Source organism: Taurulus bubalis, assembly GCF_910589615.1.
Source record: "Taurulus bubalis genome assembly, chromosome: 2".
Taxonomy (NCBI): Eukaryota; Metazoa; Chordata; class Actinopteri; order Perciformes; family Cottidae; genus Taurulus; species Taurulus bubalis.
The window spans coordinates 12,906,725-12,933,483 of record NC_136590.1 but is presented as its reverse complement, the minus strand read 5'-3'; the positions used below and the strand labels follow the sequence as shown (position 1 = coordinate 12,933,483).

At 40.4% G+C, this 26,759-nt stretch overlaps 1 protein-coding gene across 1 annotated transcript; it reads right to left on the bottom strand.

Annotated features, from left to right (window-relative positions):
* Positions 1-5,055: 5,055 nt before the first annotated feature.
* On the bottom strand, positions 5,056-24,958 carry LOC306753799 (transmembrane protease serine 9-like; the record flags this gene model as incomplete). The annotated part of the gene is made up of 12 exons (XM_079237717.1): positions 5,056-6,287; positions 8,901-9,049; positions 9,485-9,753; positions 10,353-10,555; positions 10,663-10,677; positions 14,849-14,957; positions 19,222-19,535; positions 22,149-22,297; positions 22,733-23,001; positions 23,601-23,781; positions 23,911-23,925; positions 24,907-24,958. The coding sequence occupies 12 exons, from the start codon at positions 24,956-24,958 to the stop codon at positions 5,961-5,963; spliced, it is 2,052 nt and encodes a 683-aa protein (XP_079093843.1). The 3' UTR covers positions 5,056-5,960.
* Between the last annotated feature and the right edge of the window lie 1,801 nt (positions 24,959-26,759).

Here is a 26,759-nt window from a genome sequence, read left to right as displayed (position 1 = left end):
TATTTCAATGGAATAGAAACTAAAGGGTGAAAGTTTCCAGTAATGAATGAATGAATAAATGAATATATACATTATTAATCCCCGAGGGGAAATTTTTTGGTCGTCATCAGTAGCGCCTTACAATTGAAGATACAAACACACAAGATAAAAGATCAAATATATAAAGAAGCAAAAGGGATGAAAGATATATACAAATTAAAACAAAGTCATATATATATATATCTATATATAGATATATATAAATATATATCTATATATATATGTTTATATATATTTAAATATACACAATAAAAAAGAATAGAATACAACTAACTGGAGAATATATTTATATTTACAGCAACAGAGTGTATTCATTAACTAAGTAAATTAGATAAACAGTAGAAAGTGCAAAAAGTATGTATGGTACAGTGATGAATTAATCCACAGAGGAACTAGCAAGCGGAGACTTGTTATAAAGCCGTATTGCTGACGGCAGGAATGTTCTCCTGTAACGGTCCTTATTGCAGCGGAGCGTGAGGAATCTGTTAGAGAAAGTGCTCCTCTGGCCCTGCAGCAGGTGGTAGAGAGGGTGGTCCAGGTTGTCCAATATGGACAAAAGTTTCTTCAGTGTCCTCCCTTCCACCACCTGCTCCAGAAACTCCTGCTTGCAGCCGATGATGGAGCCGGCCTTCTTAACTAGCTTGTTAAGTCTGTTGGTGTCACCGGCTCCAATGCTGCTCCCCCAGCAGACAATAGCGAAGTACAGGGCGCTGGCCACAACCGACTTGTAGAACATCTCCAGCATCTTGCTGGAAGATCGAAGCTTCTTCAGGAAAAAGAGTCGACTCATCCCCTTCTTGTACACAGCGTTGACGTTGGCCTTCCAGTTCAGTCGGCTGTCGATGGCAACACCCAGATACCTGTACTCCTCCACCATGTCCACGTCCTCTCCCAGAACACTCAGAGGACTAGGAGCCACCATCTCTGTGGTCTTGGCCACGTTCAGAAGCAGGTGATTCTCACCGGCCCACTTCACAAAGTCACTCACCACTGCCCTGTACTCCTCCTCCCGTCCATCCCTAATACACCCGACCACTGCAGAGTCATCAGAGAACTTCTGCAGATGGCATGACTCCGTGTTGTACTGGAAGTCAGTGGTGAACAGGGTGAACAGGAAGGGAGACAGAACAGTTCCCTGTGGGGCTCCAACATCACTGACCACCGTCCCAGACAGCACACGGCCCATTCTGACAAACTGTGGTCTGCCTGTGAGGTAGTCAGTAATCCAGGAGATGGTGGGTACGTCTACCCGCACCACCCCGCAGCTTCTCACCCAGTAGCAGTGGTTGGATGGTGTTAAATGCACTGGAGAAGTCAAAGAAAGTGACTGTCACAGAGACACCTGTTCCATCCAGGTGCGACTGGGCTCGTTGCAGCAGGTAGATGATGGCGTCGTGGGGGAGGTGTGGAGGTGTGGTGAGAGGAGGAGACGGATGAGGGCTGTGAACTAAACCTATTGAAGAAACAGTTCAGCTCGTTGACCCCTCTCCAGGGAGCCCCCTGGTTGTCTCCCTCCCACCTTGAAGCCGGTAATCTGCTTCATCCCGTTCCAAACCTCCCTCGTGTTGTTCTGCTGGAGTTTGGCCTCCAGCTTCCTCCTGTAGGGGTCCTTGCCCTCCCTGATCTTCACCTTCAGGTCGCGCTGGACTCTCCTGAGCTCATCCCTGTCCCCAGAGCTGAAAGCAGCTTTCTTCTTATTAAGAAGAGCCTTCAGGTCCCCTGGTGATCCAGTGCTTGTTGTTGGGGAAGCAGCGCACAGTCCAGGATGGTATGGTGGTGTGTTCACAGAACTTGATGTATTCAGTTTCAGTGATGCAGTCAGTCATGCAGTTGATGTCCTCCCCATGAGGTCTAAGGGAGTCTAAACTAGTCAACACTATCTGTTTTTTTTAGTTAGTGCTTAAAATATAGTCAGCAATTGTGGTTGTTTTAGTTGTTTACTTGATTGTTGCAGAGGCGGAAAAGTAAGCTTGACCCACACTGCTCCGACAGTATAATCCTGTGTTCGACACTGACAGCAGCCCAACGAAGGAGGGGACCCCAGGCCAAGAGGAGAACACAGTAACATTAGGCCAATAATATTTTGGGGCCACCACTCCGTTGTTTTAGTGACAAGACCTCTTTTTAAATTGCTTCCTTGTTGCAAAGGTTCCGCAGCTTTAGGGAGGTTGGAAAGAACAATTCCTTGAAGCAGTTTGATTTGTATGACACATTGTGGTCCTTCATCTCAATAAGCTTAAAATCTTATACCAATAAAACCAAAATGTTTTAAACTAGAATAATATAATTTTTAGGCCCTTCTCGAAAATTGCATACCCAAACTAAAAAGGGTGTACCTCTGCAACTAGGGCTATTTTAATAATGCGGGTTTTATATAAAAGGTACACATGTGAGATTTTGTTCAGATGTGTAAATATCTGTCTATATGTTACTGGTTAAGAGTAAATGAAACACACATTTACTTTTCCCCCGTATCGCTCTGAATTACTTGTTTTTTGAGATGACGTGTTTCAAAATGAAAGCTCTTTAGCAGTGCCACTGGAGGTGAATCTCACAAGCTAACTTTTAACCCCCGCCTCGTATCTGGCTTTATCCAAATACTCTGGCATAGACTTCAGGGAAACCAGTCGGGCACAATGTACTCCAAAACTGCTGGTGACAAAAATCTAAATATTTTATTAACATTGCATGACGGTGCTGGGAATTTCTAAAGAAAAATATAAGACAAGAGATAGCATTTTAACTGCGTGCATTGAGTTAAATAGTTTCTTTGAGCGTTGTAATAAGGTATAGAAGAAAGTGGTCAGTAAAGCTACTTAATATCCTACAACATCCTACTTTGTTCTCTTGTCCCGCACAAATCTTTTTGTCAGTGATGTTTGCCTCCGGTAATGGCCTGTCGATGCAACTGCACTGCTTTTCTCCAATGACAGGAATCTGAACATCCTCCAGTGAGTCAAAGGCTATTGAGGGCTCTGTGGGAGAAGGGGTATAAAGGTGGCTTTTTGGTGGTGATGTTTTTCTCGTCATATAACTTGTTTATCAAAGTTGTTTGTAGTTTTGAGACCCAACAATAGTCAAGAAGTCTTCTGCCAATGCAATAGGTATTCCACTCTGGGGACGATTTAGATAGAAAGAGATATGTGAATAGAGGATTAACTGAGGAAACACGACTACAGCCATGCTAGCGGCTCTGTAAGGCTGCACCAGGCACAGCAGTGCTTTGAGCAGTATGCTAACATGCTCACAATGTCCAGGCTAACATGCTAATGTTTAGCTGATTTAGCAGGAAACAATTTGATTTGGCTACAAAATATATACTCAAAAGGAGAAGTTTCTATGCATTTAAACTAAGCTTGACCCACACTGCTCCGACAGTATAATCCTGTGTTCGACACTGACAGCAGAGCAACGAAGGAGGGACCAAGGCCAAGAGGAGAACATAGTAACATTAGGCCAATAATATCATCTGTCGCCAACAGTTGGTTTCAGTTCCGTATTACCCTTGTTGGCACATTAACACAGAAAAATGTAACATCTTAATGCTTGTCATAATTATTTTAGAGAGTGTAACGTCCCCTGTGTAAACCCCATGAGTCTTGGCGGCACAAAGGCAACACGCTGCGGATTTGCAGTTAGTAAAATGCTTTATTGGTTCTGATCAGCTGTCTGGTGTGTGCTCTCGGCCTTTCCCCTGAGCACCCGCCTGCTTGTCTCTGTGCCGTGGACTCTGCTGTTTTGGCTACATCGCCTCTGCTCACCGCTCTCTACCCGTTCATCAGACGCTACTCCTGTTTTAATGGGGAGACACACACACACACACACACAATTGCCCCCAGCTGAGGCTGATTACCTCATCACGGAGCCTGTTCCACACCCTTGCTCAACAGCCTCTGCAGCTGAGCACAACCCCGCCCCGCCGCCACAGAGAGACTTATAAAAACACAATTTTGGGTTGATTTTATTAATTATTTTATAAAACAATGTTAAATGCTGTAAGGCCATTCCCATTACTCAGATAGTGCAAGGGCAATCCTTTAATTAAGGTGGGTAAGTTTCATTCAAACCAGACTGGCTGTCTTTGTTGCCACGCTCCTGTTACTATGTCTACTTTTGTTGTCACCGAAGCTTAGCAGAAGTATGCATGAAGGGTAATTTTCAAACAGGAAGTATGTTGATCAGAACAATACCTGTTTGTTTAGTCAGTACTTAAATGTGAGATGCCCTCAAAGCCTGGTGTGACAATGAAATGGAAAGGCATGCCAGGAAGAGTTCATCAAGAGAGCCCTGGTGTGACGATATACAAATGTATTGTCTTCATATAGTGATGTGTTACTCAGATGCAGTTGCGTTTTGTACTGAGAACTTTAAATATGTATTGTGCATTGATGCATTCAGTAATACCGTCAGTTTTGTCACTAGGCTAACAACCAGGCCTTTAAACCTAATCACACCTAAATGTAAGTCTCATGTTGCACCTTTGTCATATGATCCAGAGTAGTTTCATACCAGACAAGAAAATAAGTCAACATTGTGATTTGATCCACTTTTCAGTTCAATATATTGTCTTGTTATTGAGCGTCAAAATAGGTTTAGCTCGTATTAGATGGGAAGTTATGTGTAGAATAAACTGGCGGATGGTTTGAGCTCAGGAGCTCTGAGCTGCAGCGGACTGTGTCGATCGGGTGTCCGCAGAGTTCGGTTTCGATATGGTGTTCCTGGGGGAGCCACCAGGTCGTCTCAGGAGGGGAGCACCGGCCCACGTCGGAGACGGAGCAGGTCAAAGACCCTGTGCCGCTCAGTAGTGGGATCAACACAGATACAGCAAACTAATAGGGTTTCTTTCATCAATCAATGAACTTGATAGAGAGGTGAATAGTCAGAAACAAATACTTTTCTCCTTGATTTTCTTTTCAAATAGCGAAAATATGTTGCATGTGGTCTGGGGCAGTTGTGCTAAACTTCCTGCAGGACCCACCATCACCCCTGAATGACAAGACGAGACCCAAATTGAGGAACATTTTCAACTTCTCAAATTGACTTTATGAAAAGATGGTGCAGTTTGAACCTGAGATAGTACAGAATATCACAGTATGCTAACACAAAAAATACTATCAAAAAATATTCCCTTTTACACTCAATTAAAACCTCCCAAGTGCATCTTAAGGACACAGGGTAATACAGCACACATAATAATTGTATAACTTCAGCCTTTTTTAACAGACTCAGCAGTGCTTTCATGCACAAACATGAAAAAGCCATAAACCAACCCCCATAAAGCCGAGGAAGGACTACTTCAGTGCCTTTTGACAAGCCCTTTAAAGAAACAAATCAAACATTAAATCCATTATAAAGACACAAAGGTTAAATATCCTGTAAACAATTTGATTTGTCTGGCAAAATATATGCACAAATGAAGGTTTTAAAGACCCGTTTCTAAAGCATCCCAAAACGCTTTGTCTAATTCTATTTTGTATAATCCCTAGACATGTAAATAGTGTTTTTATCAGTGAACTTTTTGTGACAGTCACGTGATCACACGCACTAAGTTACAAAAATTCAGAGGTGCGCGACCAAGAGGCGCTTGATAAGGCTATGAGGTTATTATTCACACAAAGTATAAAAGAAACGTGTTGTGGAATCTGAATTAACTTCAAGGCGTGGAAATCGGTATAGAAAATCAAATCAAACTATACCCAGAAATAGTATCAGTTCAGACTAAACCCATTAAATTCATACATTTTCTTTCATTTAAGTCTTTTCATTTCACCCCATTGTGACTGATAGAATAGAAGGAATAAAATAAGTGCAAGCCCTAAAAAATGTCAACCGAGAAAAAAATTAAGTGCTACAGTGTGGTGACACTTTGACAACACAAACTCCATTGCAATCTTTGTGATATTATGCATGTAAGGTATACATTACAAGACAAACATAACGTAACACAACAAAGGAACAAATGCAAACATTCGTTCTGCAGGAACACTGCCACTATCAACAACTGTTACGTTTGCTTCTGCTGTGGCCTTACACACAAAGTTGTTGTCTTCATCAGTGCCACTGGAGGTGAATGTTACAAAGCTAACGTTTGCCCCAGCCACTTGATCCATGATCCAACTCTGGAACTCAGATACTCGGGCATAGACTTCAGGGAAACCAGCCAGGGCGCAAGGTACTCCAAAACTGGTAATGCCAGACTGGATCCACTGCAAGGCTTGTTTGCATTGCAAAGGACCACCAGAGTCCCCCTAAAAAAGATGGGACAAAACAGTTAGTTTATATTGGGGATAGGTACCGGAACCTAAAATCCTCTGGTGCTAAATGTATTTAAACACCAGAGAATTAATAACATTCTGTTCGTTTATTGGTACTTTTTTAACATTTTGGTGTCAGCTAATTCGTTATCACACTGCAGCATGTATTTCCTCTGCTCTCTGTGTCGGGACGTTACACCCACCCACACAGTGAACAGATCTGAGAGGCAAAAGACAGCACTTTATCAATACACCTGTTTAACACACCCAAACAAATCTAAACAGACGCGATGCCTATTTGAGTCTGGGCCCTATTCCTCGTACCTGGTTCAACAAAGTCAATCAAATGTCCTTTTATCCATCTTAAATTACGAGATGATTGACGATCCGCCTTCAAACAGTTTCGTTAATCTGAACAAGACGTCAGTCATCTGGATAATTGCGTGTACATGCTCCTCTTCAAAAGGGAGCATAGTTGAGCACAGATTCCATGATCTTCTAACGCTACAATGGCAAATAAACTCAGAGGAACAGCCTATTTGTTCTCAGCTGAGGAGCAGGAGAGGAAATCAATCAAGTCCATAATCATGGCAAAGTCTAATGCTGCATTCAAAATTATATGGTTTTATTGTCCACAACAAGTTATTTGATAAAATGAGTCATTTTGATCATGTATATTCTATTTTCATAATCATATTGAAAAATGTTCACGTGTCCCTGATATTGCTGTCCACCCTGTCATTATGGGGAAACTTCCCCTTAAAGAAAACCTCTCATGTTTTCAGTGACATTACTACAACCAATGTGTCTTTCTTCATGGAGGCTGAAACAGTGGCATGTTGCAGGCTAAGTATTTACACTTATATTTAGTAGTTTTCATCATATTATGTGTGTAGTATTATGTAGTATCTACCCTGTCAGCAGGTTTTTCATTGCAGGGTGGACATTATTTGCATAATTAGTTATTATCCAAATACTTTACCCATCAAATAAAATATATTGTTGAGAAAGGGACTTAATATCTTTCTGAAAATGTACAATTTATAATCACTACGTAATTACAATGTATTTACTCTACTTTAAATTTGTTGGTAGACATATGTGGCTGTTTGCAAGTAGACTGTCATCATGCAGTTGATTTATTAAAAAAAGTGTGGGAGTTTGACCAACATGCATTTCTAACAGCATAACATCTGAATACAATGCATATGAAGTTCAATGGAAAATCGTAGTTGTTTTTTTTGGAAATGGGAAGTCCCAAAGGCACCATATGGTGATATTGACCTGCCTGCTGGCAGTAGTATACAATTTAATATATACTTATATATGTACTGTATGCGCTTATGTATCATGTACTATATATGTGTATATACATGTATGTGTAGATTACCATATAACTAGGAGTTTGAATATGTGTATGGGCGGATCAGTTTGTATGTATGTATTATTCATAATCAGAAATTTAATCAATTGACGCAATGAAAATGAATTGTGTGTGATTCTCTGTATTCTTATCACGAGTCCACCTCAATCATTTTCTACAATAATGATATGTATGGTGTACTAGTAACAGTCATATCATTATGAGTGCTTTAACACATCCATAAGTTTCTTAAGAGCTAAATAAACGTTACGAACAGTACGCCATGCAGCGGCTTTCCCGATGTTCTCCGCATCGCAGACACTGTACAAACATGTACCAGTCGCAAAAAAGCTCAAGGCTGTGATCAAGTCTGCATAGTCTGTGAGACAAGCAATGCTCTGCTGCGCGTGTGGTGTTTAATGTACGACAAGGAGGTCTCTGCAGAATCGATAGCGCTCGTACAGGAAGTCATGATGATTTGAGAACGGATCTTGGCGATCTGGAAGAACTCTCTCCCTATAAAACTAATATAACTAATATCGCTCCTTCATCAATGAGGAAGGAAGCTGCCTTTTTTGTCTGGTGGGAGTGGCCAACTTATCCAGTGAATTTCAGTAAACCTGCCCTGGAGCAGGTTAAGGGATTTCGATGTGTTGCTATGGTGATTTATCCAAACTTGCTTCGTAGAACCGAAAAGCCTGACATGCGTCATCTTATCCTGAAAATTATCCAGCTAACTCAGTAACCAAGGTACGAGGAATAGGGCCCTGCTCTGTCTCTCATCCACCACCGCTATGTTTATATAAGCACAGCGGCATAGCTCGGTTAATAGCAAATTGTTACAAACAAGCTAACAAAAAAGCTGTCTGTGTGTTGTTTAACTCGCCTAGTTTACCACATCTTGAATTTGGCAAATTCTTGTAAACTTACCAGCGATATGCAGGTAGTAATTCACATGAGCAGAGGCAAGAGTGACTGATGTCTGTGTTCTTCATACTTTATAAACTTCTCTCAGTAATACTATTTATGTATATGTATCTTACAAAGCCTCTAACATTCTCACTAACAAAAACATTTTAACATCAAAAATATCAAAGTTTACATTATGCTAAGAAATGTAAGAGAAATGTAAGATCAGAGATACTATTTTAACTGTGTGCATAGAGTTTAAGAGTTTCTTTGATAGTTTTAAGGAAGAAGACAGCTTAAACTTAAAATCATACAACAATGGATTATTATTTTACCTGGCATGTTCCTTTGTTCTCTTGTCCCGCACAAATCATTTGGTCAGTGATGTTTGCCTCTGCTTCTGAGATGTAGTTGCAACGGCACTGCTTTTCTCCAATGACAGGAACCTGAACTTCCTGCAGTGAGTCAAATGCTACGTTGGGCTCTGTGGGAGACAGAGTATGAAATCAGAGGGTACAGTGTCTTTCACAGTTTTATGGATATTTTTATTCTTTGCTGGTTTTCTCGTCAAGTAACTTCTGTGGATCGCTGAGATTTCGGTTTTATTGTTTTTGTGAGTGTATATTCTGAGACAAGCCCAACAATAGTCAAGAAGTTGTCTATCAATGCAATAGGTCTTGCACTCTATTCTTTTGTTCATGCCACAATGCACCCTGGGGACGACTTAGATAGAAACAGAGATGTGAAATCAGGATTAACTGTCAGGAAACAGGACTCCATGCTAGCGGCTCTGTAAGGCTGCACCAGGCACAGCAGTGCTTTGAGCAGTATGCTAACATGCTCACAATGTCCACGCTAACATGCTGATGTTAAGCAGATTTACTATATTGGGTTGTCATGTTATCATGCCAATACTCACCATTATTTCCAAGTCTGCCCCAACCAGTGGCCCAGCAGGGGGTGGAGGTGTGAAACTGGCTGGAGTTACTTGCCAGACAGACAGGTCTGATGTAGTCAGTGAATGTGACAGGGCTCTCGAGCTTCATAAGGGCGATGTCGTTGTTGATTAAGGTGTTGTTGTAGTCAGGATGGACGATGATCTGGGACACGTTGCGGTTTACCTCATGAATGTTAGGGCCAGACTGAGTCTCTCTTCCAAAGTAGAGAATCCATGAACTGGTCGAGTTTCTGGATGAAATAACAAATCAATGAATATTAATTTTGAGTCTCTCAGGTTGCAACAAGTTTTTATCAGAACTAGTCAGCCGGTGTATCAGTAAATTGAAGTTCCTTAATCGAGGACAAGCAGGCAACTGTAAAACAGTGTTGTCCATTTATTCATTATTTACCAGGCTTACATTTCCTTAATGGATGTAGTGGTAGAATATGACAAATAGGCTATTGCCTACATTACATTTTAAATCTAGTTTTAAGATTTGATCTGACGTGGACAAAACGGAGGAGCCAGAACTTAAAGATGAAAAATATATTTGCAAATTTAAAAGAACACATGTATCAAAGACCAGGTCAGGCACCAGGATGTAGTGACTGACGGGGATGTACATTATTTGTGAATTGATGTACGAGTTGATGTACAAGTTGAAATGAGTTACGTTATGGTTATGTTATGGTTTTAATCGCTTTTGAAAAAGAATTACCAAAGCCAAATTTGTTTTAAGACTGTAAAATGAACGGCTACTCCACTTTATCAAAACTCGAAAGCTTTGTAGATATCTAAAAATAAAATACATTAGTCAAAAGATGCCGGTGCTATGAGTTTTTCTTACATTACGATGCAGTGGGCAGCTGTGAGTACCCACTGGGCACTGATCAGTGTCGCCCCGCAGATGTGAAAGCGGCGCCCCCTGAAATTGATGTGCAGGCTGGCCTGCCAGGGCCATGACCCAGCTGTAGCATTCTCTCCACCCACTATCCTTGACCTTGAGTTCAGAGGTGCCACTCCACAATCTGCCAGAGCAGAGACAACTGTCTGTCATATACAATAAAGTGAGGCAGATCACATGTTCTTCATTTGTAGCTGTGTTCAACGTTGTTACAGTGCAACTCTGATAATAAATGAAATGTGACTGTGCTTACCCTGAGCCTTTGACCCTGCAGGAAAGAGAGATGAGTATTAGTATTAAAGCAGATATGAGTAACTACTGACACAATGTGGCACTACAGTTCCAGCTGCTTCATCAACTGCTGATGAGGTGTGTAGAAACCAAACCTGCAGTGCGATCATGGACCTCCATGACTGGAGGAGCGCTTTAACTTCTCGGTTATGCAGAACAGACTTGTGTCATGAAAGCAACACATTTCCTTTATCACAAACAGAGGATTCCCCCATAGTTATTAATCAAAATTGTGTCACGTTGAGCCCACGATCGCTGTTTTTACGCCTCACGCGAACGTGCACAAACGCAGAGAGACAGCAAGTGCAATTACTGACAGAGGCAAGTCTGTGGCAAGTCTGTGGCAGCCGTCAGTCAGGTGCCAGGACAGCGGTAAGCAAACTTCACTTGTTCGGCACCCATGGCTTGATAGTTTAAATGTATTTAAATCAATTGTACCATCTCTTAATGACACTTTATGAAATTGTACATGAGCAATTCTTGAATAAAGAAAAAAACGTGTGTGGAGCCACATTTCCTGGGAACACCCATTGTTGAGACAAAGGTCAGCTGCCGTAAATCCTATTTATGATTTTAGTTGAGTCAACTGAGCCCCCGTTCTCTATATACATCCTTCGAGCAACCTTGTCGTACTTTTTTGTTTATCATTCATTTTTATTAATGTATGATTTTGCTCGTTTTGAAACAAAAAGGAACTAAATATACTCTTTCCAAATAATTACTTTTATAGTCATTTACAACAATTGGCTAAAATAATGAAAATAAATCATCCTATTTAATATATTGTAAAACTATTTATCAAAAAATGTTTTAATACTAGTCGAATAATATCTCCCCTTGTCCTCTCCTTATATGTAGTTAGGTGTGGGTAGGTGCCACAAGCTGCTAGTGCCAATAGTTGTCACAGGAAGTGCCACGACGAGTCAGAGACTTGACACCAGTAGTCAGAGAGGTGCACCACTAGGGGGCCGGTAGTTAGAGTCCTGTCTCCTGACTGCCTCCTGCCACATGCTTGCCACTGTGGTGCTACTGCCACAAGGAGGAGCTCGGCCTTGCTGCAAACGCCTCTGTCTGCGCTCAGCGTCTCCTCTCCACGTCCCTCTGTGAGTGCGAGTAGACGTACCTCAAAGTCTCATCTCACAGCGCTGCAACACTTGTCTTTTGGTTTTATTAAAGGCATTCACTTTTAAGAAGTCTGTTATTATACAGTATTATTGTTTGTGTTTGTATTCATTTTTTAATAAGAAGCATTTACCAAAAGGTTTAGTGTGTTTTATTCATGTTTGCAATGTTGAGTGATTATTTATATATATATATATAATACCCAAATTGAAATAGAATTCATACTCAACAAACAAATAACCCATTAGTAGATTATTCAAGTCCAGCCTTAGTCTTTATGGAGTTTATATTCAGGTCATATTTAAAGCTGTTTTTAACAGTCTGTAAAATAACCAGACATTTCAGGACTTTACAATCCAGCACAACACATACATCCATAAAAATAACCATAAAGTCAAAACCTCTCTAACATGATGAACAAAAACTAAATATAAGCTTTAAAAGAGATGATCTATTGGTCTAAATTACATAATAAACTGGTAAATCAGGGTAAAGCTCACCTTGTCCAGCAAGGACTGCACATATCAGGAGTATCCCCACAGTCAAGGCTGCCATCCTGTGCTGTCACAAACTTGTTGCTTTCAGTTAGTGCAGAGTCTTTCTGATTGAGTTTTTGTATCTTCTGCAATGTATGCGTCTATATATAAACACAAAAGGTGCAGGTGAACACTTCCTGCTCAAACCTGTTTTTCTTTCTTTCTTTGTCTACAGACATTACTGTGCATTAATTAATTCAATCTACGGTGGCTGGTAAGGCCTCAAAACATACTTACTTTGTCTCTATCTCTAGATCTTTCTATCTAGATATAAATTAATCTATTACTTTAGGACTTTACTAACGTAACTAATGTATATACTTCTGGGTAGTGCAAAACTACATCATAGTTCACTTGACGATAACATTTGTTATGTATAATTTGAATCATCAAAGCAACTCGTAGCTAGCTGTCCACATCTATTTACCACTACATTCAGCATGTAACAGGAAGCATTGAAGGAGGATGGCCTGCTTTGGTTTTCTCCACATTAAGATTAAAACAAAATCAATTTGGGGTCACCACTCTATTTAGGCTGTTTTAAAAACAATATTAAATGTTGTGAGGTTAATGATGCCAGTACATGCCAAATACATAACTACTTGGCATGAGTGAAACTAAAAGAATTGCTGCCCCACCCCGTCAGTGTGACCTTTATTTCAATGGAATAGAAACTAAAGGGTGAACGTTTCCAGTAAGGGAGTCTAAACTAGGAGCTTAAAATATAATCAGCAATTGTGGTTGTTTTAGTAGTTTACTTCATTGTTGCAGAGGTGGAAAGTAACTTCTTAAATTAAGGGTATAAAGATTGGAAACTGGCAGAGAGCTTGGCTCTATAGCGGCAAATACATTTCAAAAGAATTGCTGCCCCACCCCGTCAGTGTGACTTTTATTTCAATGGAATAGAAACTAAAGGGTGAAAGTTTCCAGTAATGAATGAATGAATAAATGAATATATACATTATTAATCCCCGAGGGGAAATTTTTTGGTCGTCATCAGTAGCGCCTTACAATTGAAGATACAAACACACAAGATAAAAGATCAAATATATAAAGAAGCAAAAGGGATGAAAGATATATACAAATTAAAACAAAGTCATATATATATATATCTATATATAGATATATATAAATATATATCTATATATATATGTTTATATATATTTAAATATACACAATAAAAAAGAATAGAATACAACTAACTGGAGAATATATTTATATTTACAGCAACAGAGTGTATTCATTAACTAAGTAAATTAGATAAACAGTAGAAAGTGCAAAAAGTATGTATGGTACAGTGATGAATTAATCCACAGAGGAACTAGCAAGCGGAGACTTGTTATAAAGCCGTATTGCTGACGGCAGGAATGTTCTCCTGTAACGGTCCTTATTGCAGCGGAGCGTGAGGAATCTGTTAGAGAAAGTGCTCCTCTGGCCCTGCAGCAGGTGGTAGAGAGGGTGGTCCAGGTTGTCCAATATGGACAAAAGTTTCTTCAGTGTCCTCCCTTCCACCACCTGCTCCAGAAACTCCTGCTTGCAGCCGATGATGGAGCCGGCCTTCTTAACTAGCTTGTTAAGTCTGTTGGTGTCACCGGCTCCAATGCTGCTCCCCCAGCAGACAATAGCGAAGTACAGGGCGCTGGCCACAACCGACTTGTAGAACATCTCCAGCATCTTGCTGCACACATTGAAGATCGAAGCTTCTTCAGGAAAAAGAGTCGACTCATCCCCTTCTTGTACACAGCGTTGACGTTGGCCTTCCAGTTCAGTCGGCTGTCGATGGCAACACCCAGATACCTGTACTCCTCCACCATGTCCACGTCCTCTCCCAGAACACTCAGAGGACTAGGAGCCACCATCTCTGTGGTCTTGGCCACGTTCAGAAGCAGGTGATTCTCACCGGCCCACTTCACAAAGTCACTCACCACTGCCCTGTACTCCTCCTCCCGTCCATCCCTAATACACCCGACCACTGCAGAGTCATCAGAGAACTTCTGCAGATGGCATGACTCCGTGTTGTACTGGAAGTCAGTGGTGAACAGGGTGAACAGGAAGGGAGACAGAACAGTTCCCTGTGGGGCTCCAACATCACTGACCACCGTCCCAGACAGCACACGGCCCATTCTGACAAACTGTGGTCTGCCTGTGAGGTAGTCAGTAATCCAGGAGATGGTGGGTACGTCTACCCGCACCACCCGCAGCTTCTCACCCAGTAGCAGTGGTTGGATGGTGTTAAATGCACTGGAGAAGTCAAAGAAAGTGACTGTCACAGAGACACCTGTTCCATCCAGGTGCGACTGGGCTCGTTGCAGCAGGTAGATGATGGCGTCGTGGGGGAGGTGTGGAGGTGTGGTGAGAGGAGGAGACGGATGAGGGCTGTGAACTAAACCTATTGAAGAAACAGTTCAGCTCGTTGACCCTCTCCAGGGAGCCCCCTGGTTGTCTCCCTCCCACCTTGAAGCCGGTAATCTGCTTCATCCCGTTCCAAACCTCCCTCGTGTTGTTCTGCTGGAGTTTGGCCTCCAGCTTCCTCCTGTAGGGGTCCTTGCCCTCCCTGATCTTCACCTTCAGGTCGCGCTGGACTCTCCTGAGCTCATCCCTGTCCCCAGAGCTGAAAGCAGCTTTCTTCTTATTAAGAAGAGCCTTCAGGTCCCTGGTGATCCAGGGCTTGTTGTTGGGGAAGCAGCGCACAGTCCAGGATGGTATGGTGGTGTGTTCACAGAACTTGATGTATTCAGTTTCAGTGATGCAGTCAGTCATGCTGTTGATGTCCTCCCCATGAGGTCTAAGGGAGTCTAAACTAGTCAACACTATCTGTTTTTTTAGTTAGTGCTTAAAATATAGTCAGCAATTGTGGTTGTTTTAGTTGTTTACTTGATTGTTGCAGAGGCGGAAAGTAAGCTTGACCCACACTGCTCCGACAGTATAATCCTGTGTTCGACACTGACAGCAGCCCAACGAAGGAGGGACCCAGGCCAAGAGGAGAACACAGTAACATTAGGCCAATAATATTTTGGGGCCACCACTCCGTTGTTTTAGTGACAAGACCTCTTTTTAAATTGCTTCCTTGTTGCAAAGGTTCCGCAGCTTTAGGGAGGTTGGAAAGAACAATTCCTTGAAGCAGTTTGATTTGTATGACACATTGTGGTCTTCATCTCAATAAGCTTAAAATCTTATACCAATAAAACCAAAATGTTTTAAACTAGAATAATATAATTTTTAGGCCCTTCTCGAAAATTGCATACCCAAACTAAAAAGGGTGTACCTCTGCAACTAGGGCTATTTTAATAATGCGGGTTTTATATAAAAGGTACACATGTGAGATTTTGTTCAGATGTGTAAATATCTGTCTATATGTTACTGGTTAAGAGTAAATGAAACACACATTTACTTTTCCCCCGTATCGCTCTGAATTACTTGTTTTTTGAGATGACGTGTTTCAAAATGAAAGCTCTTTAGCAGTGCCACTGGAGGTGAATCTCACAAAGCTAACTTTTAACCCCGCCTCGTATCTGGCTTTATCCAAATACTCTGGCATAGACTTCAGGGAAACCAGTCCGGGCACAATGTACTCCAAAACTGCTGGTGACAAAAATCTAAATATTTTATTAACATTGCATGACGGTGCTGGAATTTCTAAAGAAAAATATAAGACAAGAGATAGCATTTTAACTGCGTGCATTGAGTTAAATAGTTTCTTTGAGCGTTGTAATAAGGTATAGAAGAAAGTGGTCAGTAAAGCTACTTAATATCCTACAACATCCTACTTTGTTCTCTTGTCCCGCACAAATCTTTTTGTCAGTGATGTTTGCCTCCGGTAATGGCCTGTCGATGCAACTGCACTGCTTTTCTCCAATGACAGGAATCTGAACATCCTCCAGTGAGTCAAAGGCTATTGAGGGCTCTGTGGGAGAAGGGGTATAAAGGTGGCTTTTTGGTGGTGATGTTTTTCTCGTCATATAACTTGTTTATCAAAGTTGTTTGTAGTTTTGAGACCCAACAATAGTCAAGAAGTCTTCTGCCAATGCAATAGGTATTCCACTCTGGGGACGATTTAGATAGAAAGAGATATGTGAATAGAGGATTAACTGAGGAAACACGACTACAGCCATGCTAGCGGCTCTGTAAGGCTGCACCAGGCACAGCAGTGCTTTGAGCAGTATGCTAACATGCTCACAATGTCCAGGCTAACATGCTAATGTTTAGCTGATTTAGCAGGAAACAATTTGATTTGGCTACAAAATATATACTCAAAAGAAGAAGTTTCTATGCATTTAAACTAAGCTTGACCCACACTGCTCCGACAGTATAATCCTGTGTTCGACACTGACAGCAGAGCAACGAAGGAGGGACCAAGGCCAAGAGGAGAACATAGTAACATTAGGCCAATAATATCATCTGTCGCCAACAGTTGGTTTCAGTTCCGTATTACCCTTGTTGGCACATTAACACAGAAAAATGTAACATCTTAATGCTTGTCATAATTATTTTAGAGAGTGTAACGTCCCCTGTGTAAACCCCATGAGTCTTGGCGGCACAAAGGCAACACGCTGCGGATTTGCAGTTAGTAAAATGCTTTATTGGTTCTGATCAGCTGTCTGGTGTGTGCTCTCGGCCTTTCCCCTGAGCACCCGCCTGCTTGTCTCTGTGCCGTGGACTCTGCTGTTTTGGCTACATCGCCTCTGCTCACCGCTCTCTACCCGTTCATCAGACGCTACTCCTGTTTTAATGGGGAGACACACACACACACACACACAATTGCCCCCAGCTGAGGCTGATTACCTCATCACGGAGCCTGTTCCACACCCTTGCTCAACAGCCTCTGCAGCTGAGCACAACCCCGCCCCGCCGCCACAGAGAGACTTATAAAAACACAATTTTGGGTTGATTTTATTAATTATTTTATAAAACAATGTTAAATGCTGTAAGGCCATTCCCATTACTCAGATAGTGCAAGGGCAATCCTTTAATTAAGGTGGGTAAGTTTCATTCAAACCAGACTGGCTGTCTTTGTTGCCACGCTCCTGTTACTATGTCTACTTTTGTTGTCACCGAAGCTTAGCAGAAGTATGCATGAAGGGTAATTTTCAAACAGGAAGTATGTTGATCAGAACAATACCTGTTTGTTTAGTCAGTACTTAAATGTGAGATGCCCTCAAAGCCTGGTGTGACAATGAAATGGAAAGGCATGCCAGGAAGAGTTCATCAAGAGAGCCCTGGTGTGACGATATACAAATGTATTGTCTTCATATAGTGATGTGTTACTCAGATGCAGTTGCGTTTTGTACTGAGAACTTTAAATATGTATTGTGCATTGATGCATTCAGTAATACCGTCAGTTTTGTCACTAGGCTAACAACCAGGCCTTTAAACCTAATCACACCTAAATGTAAGTCTCATGTTGCACCTTTGTCATATGATCCAGAGTAGTTTCATACCAGACAAGAAAATAAGTCAACATTGTGATTTGATCCACTTTTCAGTTCAATATATTGTCTTGTTATTGAGCGTCAAAATAGGTTTAGCTCGTATTAGATGGGAAGTTATGTGTAGAATAAACTGGCGGATGGTTTGAGCTCAGGAGCTCTGAGCTGCAGCGGACTGTGTCGATCGGGTGTCCGCAGAGTTCGGTTTCGATATGGTGTTCCTGGGGGAGCCACCAGGTCGTCTCAGGAGGGGAGCACCGGCCCACGTCGGAGACGGAGCAGGTCAAAGACCCTGTGCCGCTCAGTAGTGGGATCAACACAGATACAGCAAACTAATAGGGTTTCTTTCATCAATCAATGAACTTGATAGAGAGGTGAATAGTCAGAAACAAATACTTTTCTCCTTGATTTTCTTTTCAAATAGCGAAAATATGTTGCATGTGGTCTGGGGCAGTTGTGCTAAACTTCCTGCAGGACCCACCATCACCCCTGAATGACAAGACGAGACCCAAATTGAGGAACATTTTCAACTTCTCAAATTGACTTTATGAAAAGATGGTGCAGTTTGAACCTGAGATAGTACAGAATATCACAGTATGCTAACACAAAAAATACTATCAAAAAATATTCCCTTTTACACTCAATTAAAACCTCCCAAGTGCATCTTAAGGACACAGGGTAATACAGCACACATAATAATTGTATAACTTCAGCCTTTTTTAACAGACTCAGCAGTGCTTTCATGCACAAACATGAAAAAGCCATAAACCAACCCCCATAAAGCCGAGGAAGGACTACTTCAGTGCCTTTTGACAAGCCCTTTAAAGAAACAAATCAAACATTAAATCCATTATAAAGACACAAAGGTTAAATATCCTGTAAACAATTTGATTTGTCTGGCAAAATATATGCACAAATGAAGGTTTTAAAGACCCGTTTCTAAAGCATCCCAAAACGCTTTGTCTAATTCTATTTTGTATAATCCCTAGACATGTAAATAGTGTTTTTATCAGTGAACTTTTTGTGACAGTCACGTGATCACACGCACTAAGTTACAAAAATTCAGAGGTGCGCGACCAAGAGGCGCTTGATAAGGCTATGAGGTTATTATTCACACAAAGTATAAAAGAAACGTGTTGTGGAATCTGAATTAACTTCAAGGCGTGGAAATCGGTATAGAAAATCAAATCAAACTATACCCAGAAATAGTATCAGTTCAGACTAAACCCATTAAATTCATACATTTTCTTTCATTTAAGTCTTTTCATTTCACCCCATTGTGACTGATAGAATAGAAGGAATAAAATAAGTGCAAGCCCTAAAAAATGTCAACCGAGAAAAAAATTAAGTGCTACAGTGTGGTGACACTTTGACAACACAAACTCCATTGCAATCTTTGTGATATTATGCATGTAAGGTATACATTACAAGACAAACATAACGTAACACAACAAAGGAACAAATGCAAACATTCGTTCTGCAGGAACACTGCCACTATCAACAACTGTTACGTTTGCTTCTGCTGTGGCCTTACACACAAAGTTGTTGTCTTCATCAGTGCCACTGGAGGTGAATGTTACAAAGCTAACGTTTGCCCCAGCCACTTGATCCATGATCCAACTCTGGAACTCAGATACTCGGGCATAGACTTCAGGGAAACCAGCCAGGGCGCAAGGTACTCCAAAACTGGTAATGCCAGACTGGATCCACTGCAAGGCTTGTTTGCATTGCAAAGGACCACCAGAGTCCCCCTAAAAAAGATGGGACAAAACAGTTAGTTTATATTGGGGATAGGTACCGGAACCTAAAATCCTCTGGTGCTAAATGTATTTAAACACCAGAGAATTAATAACATTCTGTTCGTTTATTGGTACTTTTTTAACATTTTGGTGTCAGCTAATTCGTTATCACACTGCAGCATGTATTTCCTCTGCTCTCTGTGTCGGGACGTTACACCCACCCACACAGTGAACAGATCTGAGAGGCAAAAGACAGCACTTTATCAATACACCTGTTTAACACACCCAAACAAATCTAAACAGACGCGATGCCTATTTGAGTCTGGGCCCTATTCCTCGTACCTGGTTCAACAAAGTCAATCAAATGTCCTTTTATCCATCTTAAATTACGAGATGATTGACGATCCGCCTTCAAACAGTTTCGTTAATCTGAACAAGACGTCAGTCATCTGGATAATTGCGTGTACATGCTCCTCTTCAAAAGGGAGCATAGTTGAGCACAGATTCCATGATCTTCTAACGCTACAATGGCAAATAAACTCAGAGGAACAGCCTATTTGTTCTCAGCTGAGGAGCAGGAGAGGAAATCAATCAAGTCCATAATCATGGCAAAGTCTAATGCTGCATTCAAAATTATATGGTTTTATTGTCCACAACAAGTTATTTGATAAAATGAGTCATTTTGATCATGTATATTCTATTTTCATAATCATATTGAAAAATGTTCACGTGTCCCTGATATTGCTGTCCACCCTGTCATTATGGGGAAACTTCCCCTTAAAGAAAACCTCTCATGTTTTCAGTGACATTACTACAACCAATGTGTCTTTCTTCATGGAGGCTGAAACAGTGGCATGTTGCAGGCTAAGTATTTACACTTATATTTAGTAGTTTTCATCATATTATGTGTGTAGTATTATGTAGTATCTACCCTGTCAGCAGGTTTTTCATTGCAGGGTGGACATTATTTGCATAATTAGTTATTATCCAAATACTTTACCCATCAAATAAAATATATTGTTGAGAAAGGGACTTAATATCTTTCTGAAAATGTACAATTTATAATCACTACGTAATTACAATGTATTTACTCTACTTTAAATTTGTTGGTAGACATATGTGGCTGTTTGCAAGTAGACTGTCATCATGCAGTTGATTTATTAAAAAAAGTGTGGGAGTTTGACCAACATGCATTTCTAACAGCATAACATCTGAATACAATGCATATGAAGTTCAATGGAAAATCGTAGTTGTTTTTTTTGGAAATGGGAAGTCCCAAAGGCACCATATGGTGATATTGACCTGCCTGCTGGCAGTAGTATACAATTTAATATATACTTATATATGTACTGTATGCGCTTATGTATCATGTACTATATATGTGTATATACATGTATGTGTAGATTACCATATAACTAGGAGTTTGAATATGTGTATGGGCGGATCAGTTTGTATGTATGTATTATTCATAATCAGAAATTTAATCAATTGACGCAATGAAAATGAATTGTGTGTGATTCTCTGTATTCTTATCACGAGTCCACCTCAATCATTTTCTACAATAATGATATGTATGGTGTACTAGTAACAGTCATATCATTATGAGTGCTTTAACACATCCATAAGTTTCTTAAGAGCTAAATAAACGTTACGAACAGTACGCCATGCAGCGGCTTTCCCGATGTTCTCCGCATCGCAGACACTGTACAAACATGTACCAGTCGCAAAAAAGCTCAAGGCTGTGATCAAGTCTGCATAGTCTGTGAGACAAGCAATGCTCTGCTGCGCGTGTGGTGTTTAATGTACGACAAGGAGGTCTCTGCAGAATCGATAGCGCTCGTACAGGAAGTCATGATGATTTGAGAACGGATCTTGGCGATCTGGAAGAACTCTCTCCCTATAAAACTAATATAACTAATATCGCTCCTTCATCAATGAGGAAGGAAGCTGCCTTTTTTGTCTGGTGGGAGTGGCCAACTTATCCAGTGAATTTCAGTAAACCTGCCCTGGAGCAGGTTAAGGGATTTCGATGTGTTGCTATGGTGATTTATCCAAACTTGCTTCGTAGAACCGAAAAGCCTGACATGCGTCATCTTATCCTGAAAATTATCCAGCTAACTCAGTAACCAAGGTACGAGGAATAGGGCCCTGCTCTGTCTCTCATCCACCACCGCTATGTTTATATAAGCACAGCGGCATAGCTCGGTTAATAGCAAATTGTTACAAACAAGCTAACAAAAAAGCTGTCTGTGTGTTGTTTAACTCGCCTAGTTTACCACATCTTGAATTTGGCAAATTCTTGTAAACTTACCAGCGATATGCAGGTAGTAATTCACATGAGCAGAGGCAAGAGTGACTGATGTCTGTGTTCTTCATACTTTATAAACTTCTCTCAGTAATACTATTTATGTATATGTATCTTACAAAGCCTCTAACATTCTCACTAACAAAAACATTTTAACATCAAAAATATCAAAGTTTACATTATGCTAAGAAATGTAAGAGAAATGTAAGATCAGAGATACTATTTTAACTGTGTGCATAGAGTTTAAGAGTTTCTTTGATAGTTTTAAGGAAGAAGACAGCTTAAACTTAAAATCATACAACAATGGATTATTATTTTACCTGGCATGTTCCTTTGTTCTCTTGTCCCGCACAAATCATTTGGTCAGTGATGTTTGCCTCTGCTTCTGAGATGTAGTTGCAACGGCACTGCTTTTCTCCAATGACAGGAACCTGAACTTCCTGCAGTGAGTCAAATGCTACGTTGGGCTCTGTGGGAGACAGAGTATGAAATCAGAGGGTACAGTGTCTTTCACAGTTTTATGGATATTTTTATTCTTTGCTGGTTTTCTCGTCAAGTAACTTCTGTGGATCGCTGAGATTTCGGTTTTATTGTTTTTGTGAGTGTATATTCTGAGACAAGCCCAACAATAGTCAAGAAGTTGTCTATCAATGCAATAGGTCTTGCACTCTATTCTTTTGTTCATGCCACAATGCACCCTGGGGACGACTTAGATAGAAACAGAGATGTGAAATCAGGATTAACTGTCAGGAAACAGGACTCCATGCTAGCGGCTCTGTAAGGCTGCACCAGGCACAGCAGTGCTTTGAGCAGTATGCTAACATGCTCACAATGTCCACGCTAACATGCTGATGTTAAGCAGATTTACTATATTGGGTTGTCATGTTATCATGCCAATACTCACCATTATTTCCAAGTCTGCCCCAACCAGTGGCCCAGCAGGGGGTGGAGGTGTGAAACTGGCTGGAGTTACTTGCCAGACAGACAGGTCTGATGTAGTCAGTGAATGTGACAGGGCTCTCGAGCTTCATAAGGGCGATGTCGTTGTTGATTAAGGTGTTGTTGTAGTCAGGATGGACGATGATCTGGGACACGTTGCGGTTTACCTCATGAATGTTAGGGCCAGACTGAGTCTCTCTTCCAAAGTAGAGAATCCATGAACTGGTCGAGTTTCTGGATGAAATAACAAATCAATGAATATTAATTTTGAGTCTCTCAGGTTGCAACAAGTTTTTATCAGAACTAGTCAGCCGGTGTATCAGTAAATTGAAGTTCCTTAATCGAGGACAAGCAGGCAACTGTAAAACAGTGTTGTCCATTTATTCATTATTTACCAGGCTTACATTTCCTTAATGGATGTAGTGGTAGAATATGACAAATAGGCTATTGCCTACATTACATTTTAAATCTAGTTTTAAGATTTGATCTGACGTGGACAAAACGGAGGAGCCAGAACTTAAAGATGAAAAATATATTTGCAAATTTAAAAGAACACATGTATCAAAGACCAGGTCAGGCACCAGGATGTAGTGACTGACGGGGATGTACATTATTTGTGAATTGATGTACGAGTTGATGTACAAGTTGAAATGAGTTACGTTATGGTTATGTTATGGTTTTAATCGCTTTTGAAAAAGAATTACCAAAGCCAAATTTGCTTTAAGACTGTAAAATGAACGGCTACTCCACTTTATCAAAACTCGAAAGCTTTGTAGATATCTAAAAATAAAATACATTAGTCAAAAGATGCCGGTGCTATGAGTTTTTCTTACATTACGATGCAGTGGGCAGCTGTGAGTACCCACTGGGCACTGATCAGTGTCGCCCCGCAGATGTGAAAGCGGCGCCCCCTGAAATTGATGTGCAGGCTGGCCTGCCAGGGCCATGACCCAGCTGTAGCATTCTCTCCACCCACTATCCTTGACCTTGAGTTCAGAGGTGCCACTCCACAATCTGCCAGAGCAGAGACAACTGTCTGTCATATACAATAAAGTGAGGCAGATCACATGTTCTTCATTTGTAGCTGTGTTCAACGTTGTTACAGTGCAACTCTGATAATAAATGAAATGTGACTGTGCTTACCCTGAGCCTTTGACCCTGCAGGAAAGAGAGATGAGTATTAGTATTAAAGCAGATATGAGTAACTACTGACACAATGTGGCACTACAGTTCCAGCTGCTTCATCAACTGCTGATGAGGTGTGTAGAAACCAAACCTGCAGTGCGATCATGGACCTCCATGACTGGAGGAGCGCTTTAACTTCTCGGTTATGCAGAACAGACTTGTGTCATGAAAGCAACACATTTCCTTTATCACAAACAGAGGATTCCCCCATAGTTATTAATCAAAATTGTGTCACGTTGAGCCCACGATCGCTGTTTTTACGCCTCACGCGAACGTGCACAAACGCAGAGAGACAGCAAGTGCAATTACTGACAGAGGCAAGTCTGTGGCAAGTCTGTGGCAGCCGTCAGTCAGGTGCCAGGACAGCGGTAAGCAAACTTCACTTGTTCGGCACCCATGGCTTGATAGTTTAAATGTATTTAAATCAATTGTACCATCTCTTAATGACACTTTATGAAATTGTACATGAGCAATTCTTGAATAAAGAAAAAAACGTGTGTGGAGCCACATTTCCTGGGAACACCCATTGTTGAGACAAAGGTCAGCTGCCGTAAATCCTATTTATGATTTTAGTTGAGTCAACTGAGCCCCCGTTCTCTATATACATCCTTCGAGCAACCTTGTCGTACTTTTTTGTTTATCATTCATTTTTATTAATGTATGATTTTGCTCGTTTTGAAACAAAAAGGAACTAAATATACTCTTTCCAAATAATTACTTTTATAGTCATTTACAACAATTGGCTAAAATAATGAAAATAAATCATCCTATTTAATATATTGTAAAACTATTTATCAAAACATTTTTTAATACTAGTCGAATAATATCTCCCCTTGTCCTCTCCTTATATGTAGTTAGGTGTGGGTAGGTGCCACAAGCTGCTAGTGCCAATAGTTGTCACAGGAAGTGCCACGACGAGTCAGAGACTTGACACCAGTAGTCAGAGAGGTGCACCACTAGGGGGCCGGTAGTTAGAGTCCTGTCTCCTGACTGCCTCCTGCCACATGCTTGCCACTGTGGTGCTACTGCCACAAGGAGGAGCTCGGCCTTGCTGCAAACACCTCTGTCTGCGCTCAGCGTCTCCTCTCCACGTCATAGTTATTAATCAAAATTGTGTCACGTTGAGCCCACGATCGCTGTTTTTACGCCTCACGCGAACGTGCACAAACGCAGAGAGACAGCAAGTGCAATTACTGACAGAGGCAAGTCTGTGGCAAGTCTGTGGCAGCCGTCAGTCAGGTGCCAGGACAGCGGTAAGCAAACTTCACTCGTTCGGCACCCCTGGCTTGTTAATTTAAATGTATTTAAATCCATTTCACCGTCTCTTATTGACACTTTATGAAATTGTACATGAGCAATTCTTGAATAAAGAATACAAAATAAAATACAAAGCTGCCAAGCTGAGTGGGTGGAGCCACATTTCCTGGGAACATCATTGTTGTGACACAGGTCAGCTGCCGTAGATCCTACAGTCAACTGAGCCCCCGTTCTCTGTATACATCCGTTGAGCAACCTTGTTGTACTTTTTTGTTTATCATTCCTTTTATTAATGTATGATTTTGCTCATTTTTAAACAAAGGAACAAAATATACTCTTTTCCATTAATTATTTTGGATAGTAATTTACAATAATCCGCTAAAATAATGAAAATAAATCTTCCTATTTAATATATTGTAAAACAATGTATTAAAACGTTTTTGAATACAAGTTGAATAATATCTCCACTTGTCCTCTCCTTATATGTAGTTAGAGTCCTGTCTCCTGACTGCCTCCTGCCACATGCTTGCCACTGTGGTGCTACTGCCACAAGGAGGAGCTCGGCCTTGCTGCAAACGCCTCTGTCTGCGCTCAGCGTCTCGTCTCCTCGTCCCTCTGTGAGTGCGAGTAGACATACCTCAAAGTCTCATTTTGGCTTTATTGAAGGCATTCACTTTTAAGAAGTCTGTTATCCTACAGTATTATTGTGTTTTTACTCATGTTTAAATAAGAAACATTTTCCAAAAGGTTTAGTGTGTTTATGCATGTTTGCAATGCCGAGTGATTACATATATATATATATATATGTATGTGTATATATATATATATATATATGTATGTGTATATATATATATATATATATATATATATATATATATATGTATGTGTGTGTATGTGTATATATATATATATATATATATATATATATATATATATATATATATATGTGTGTATGTGTATATATATATGTGTATATATATGTGTATGTGTATATATATATATATGTGTATATATGTATATGTATATATATATATATGTATACATGTATATGTATATATGTATGTGTATATATATATATATATATATATACATACATATATGTATATATATATATATACGTATATGTATATATATATATACATACATATATGTATATATATATATATATGTATATGTATATATATATATACATACATATATGTATATATTTAAAATATCAAAATTGAAACAGACCTCAACAAAAGAATCACCCATTAATTTAATATTCAAGTCCAGCCTTAGTCTTTATGAAGTTTATATTCAGGTCATATTTAAAGCTGTTTTTAACAGTCTGCAAAATAACCAGACATTTCAGGACTTTGCAATCCAGCACAACATATAATCCATAAAAATTACCATAAAGTCAAAACCTCTCACGGTGAACTAAACATAAACTTTAAAAGAGATGCTATATTGGTCTAAAATACATAACTGGTGGTAAAGCTCACCTTGTCCAGCAAGGACTGCACATATCAGGAGTATCCCCACAGTCAAGGCTGCCATACTGTGCT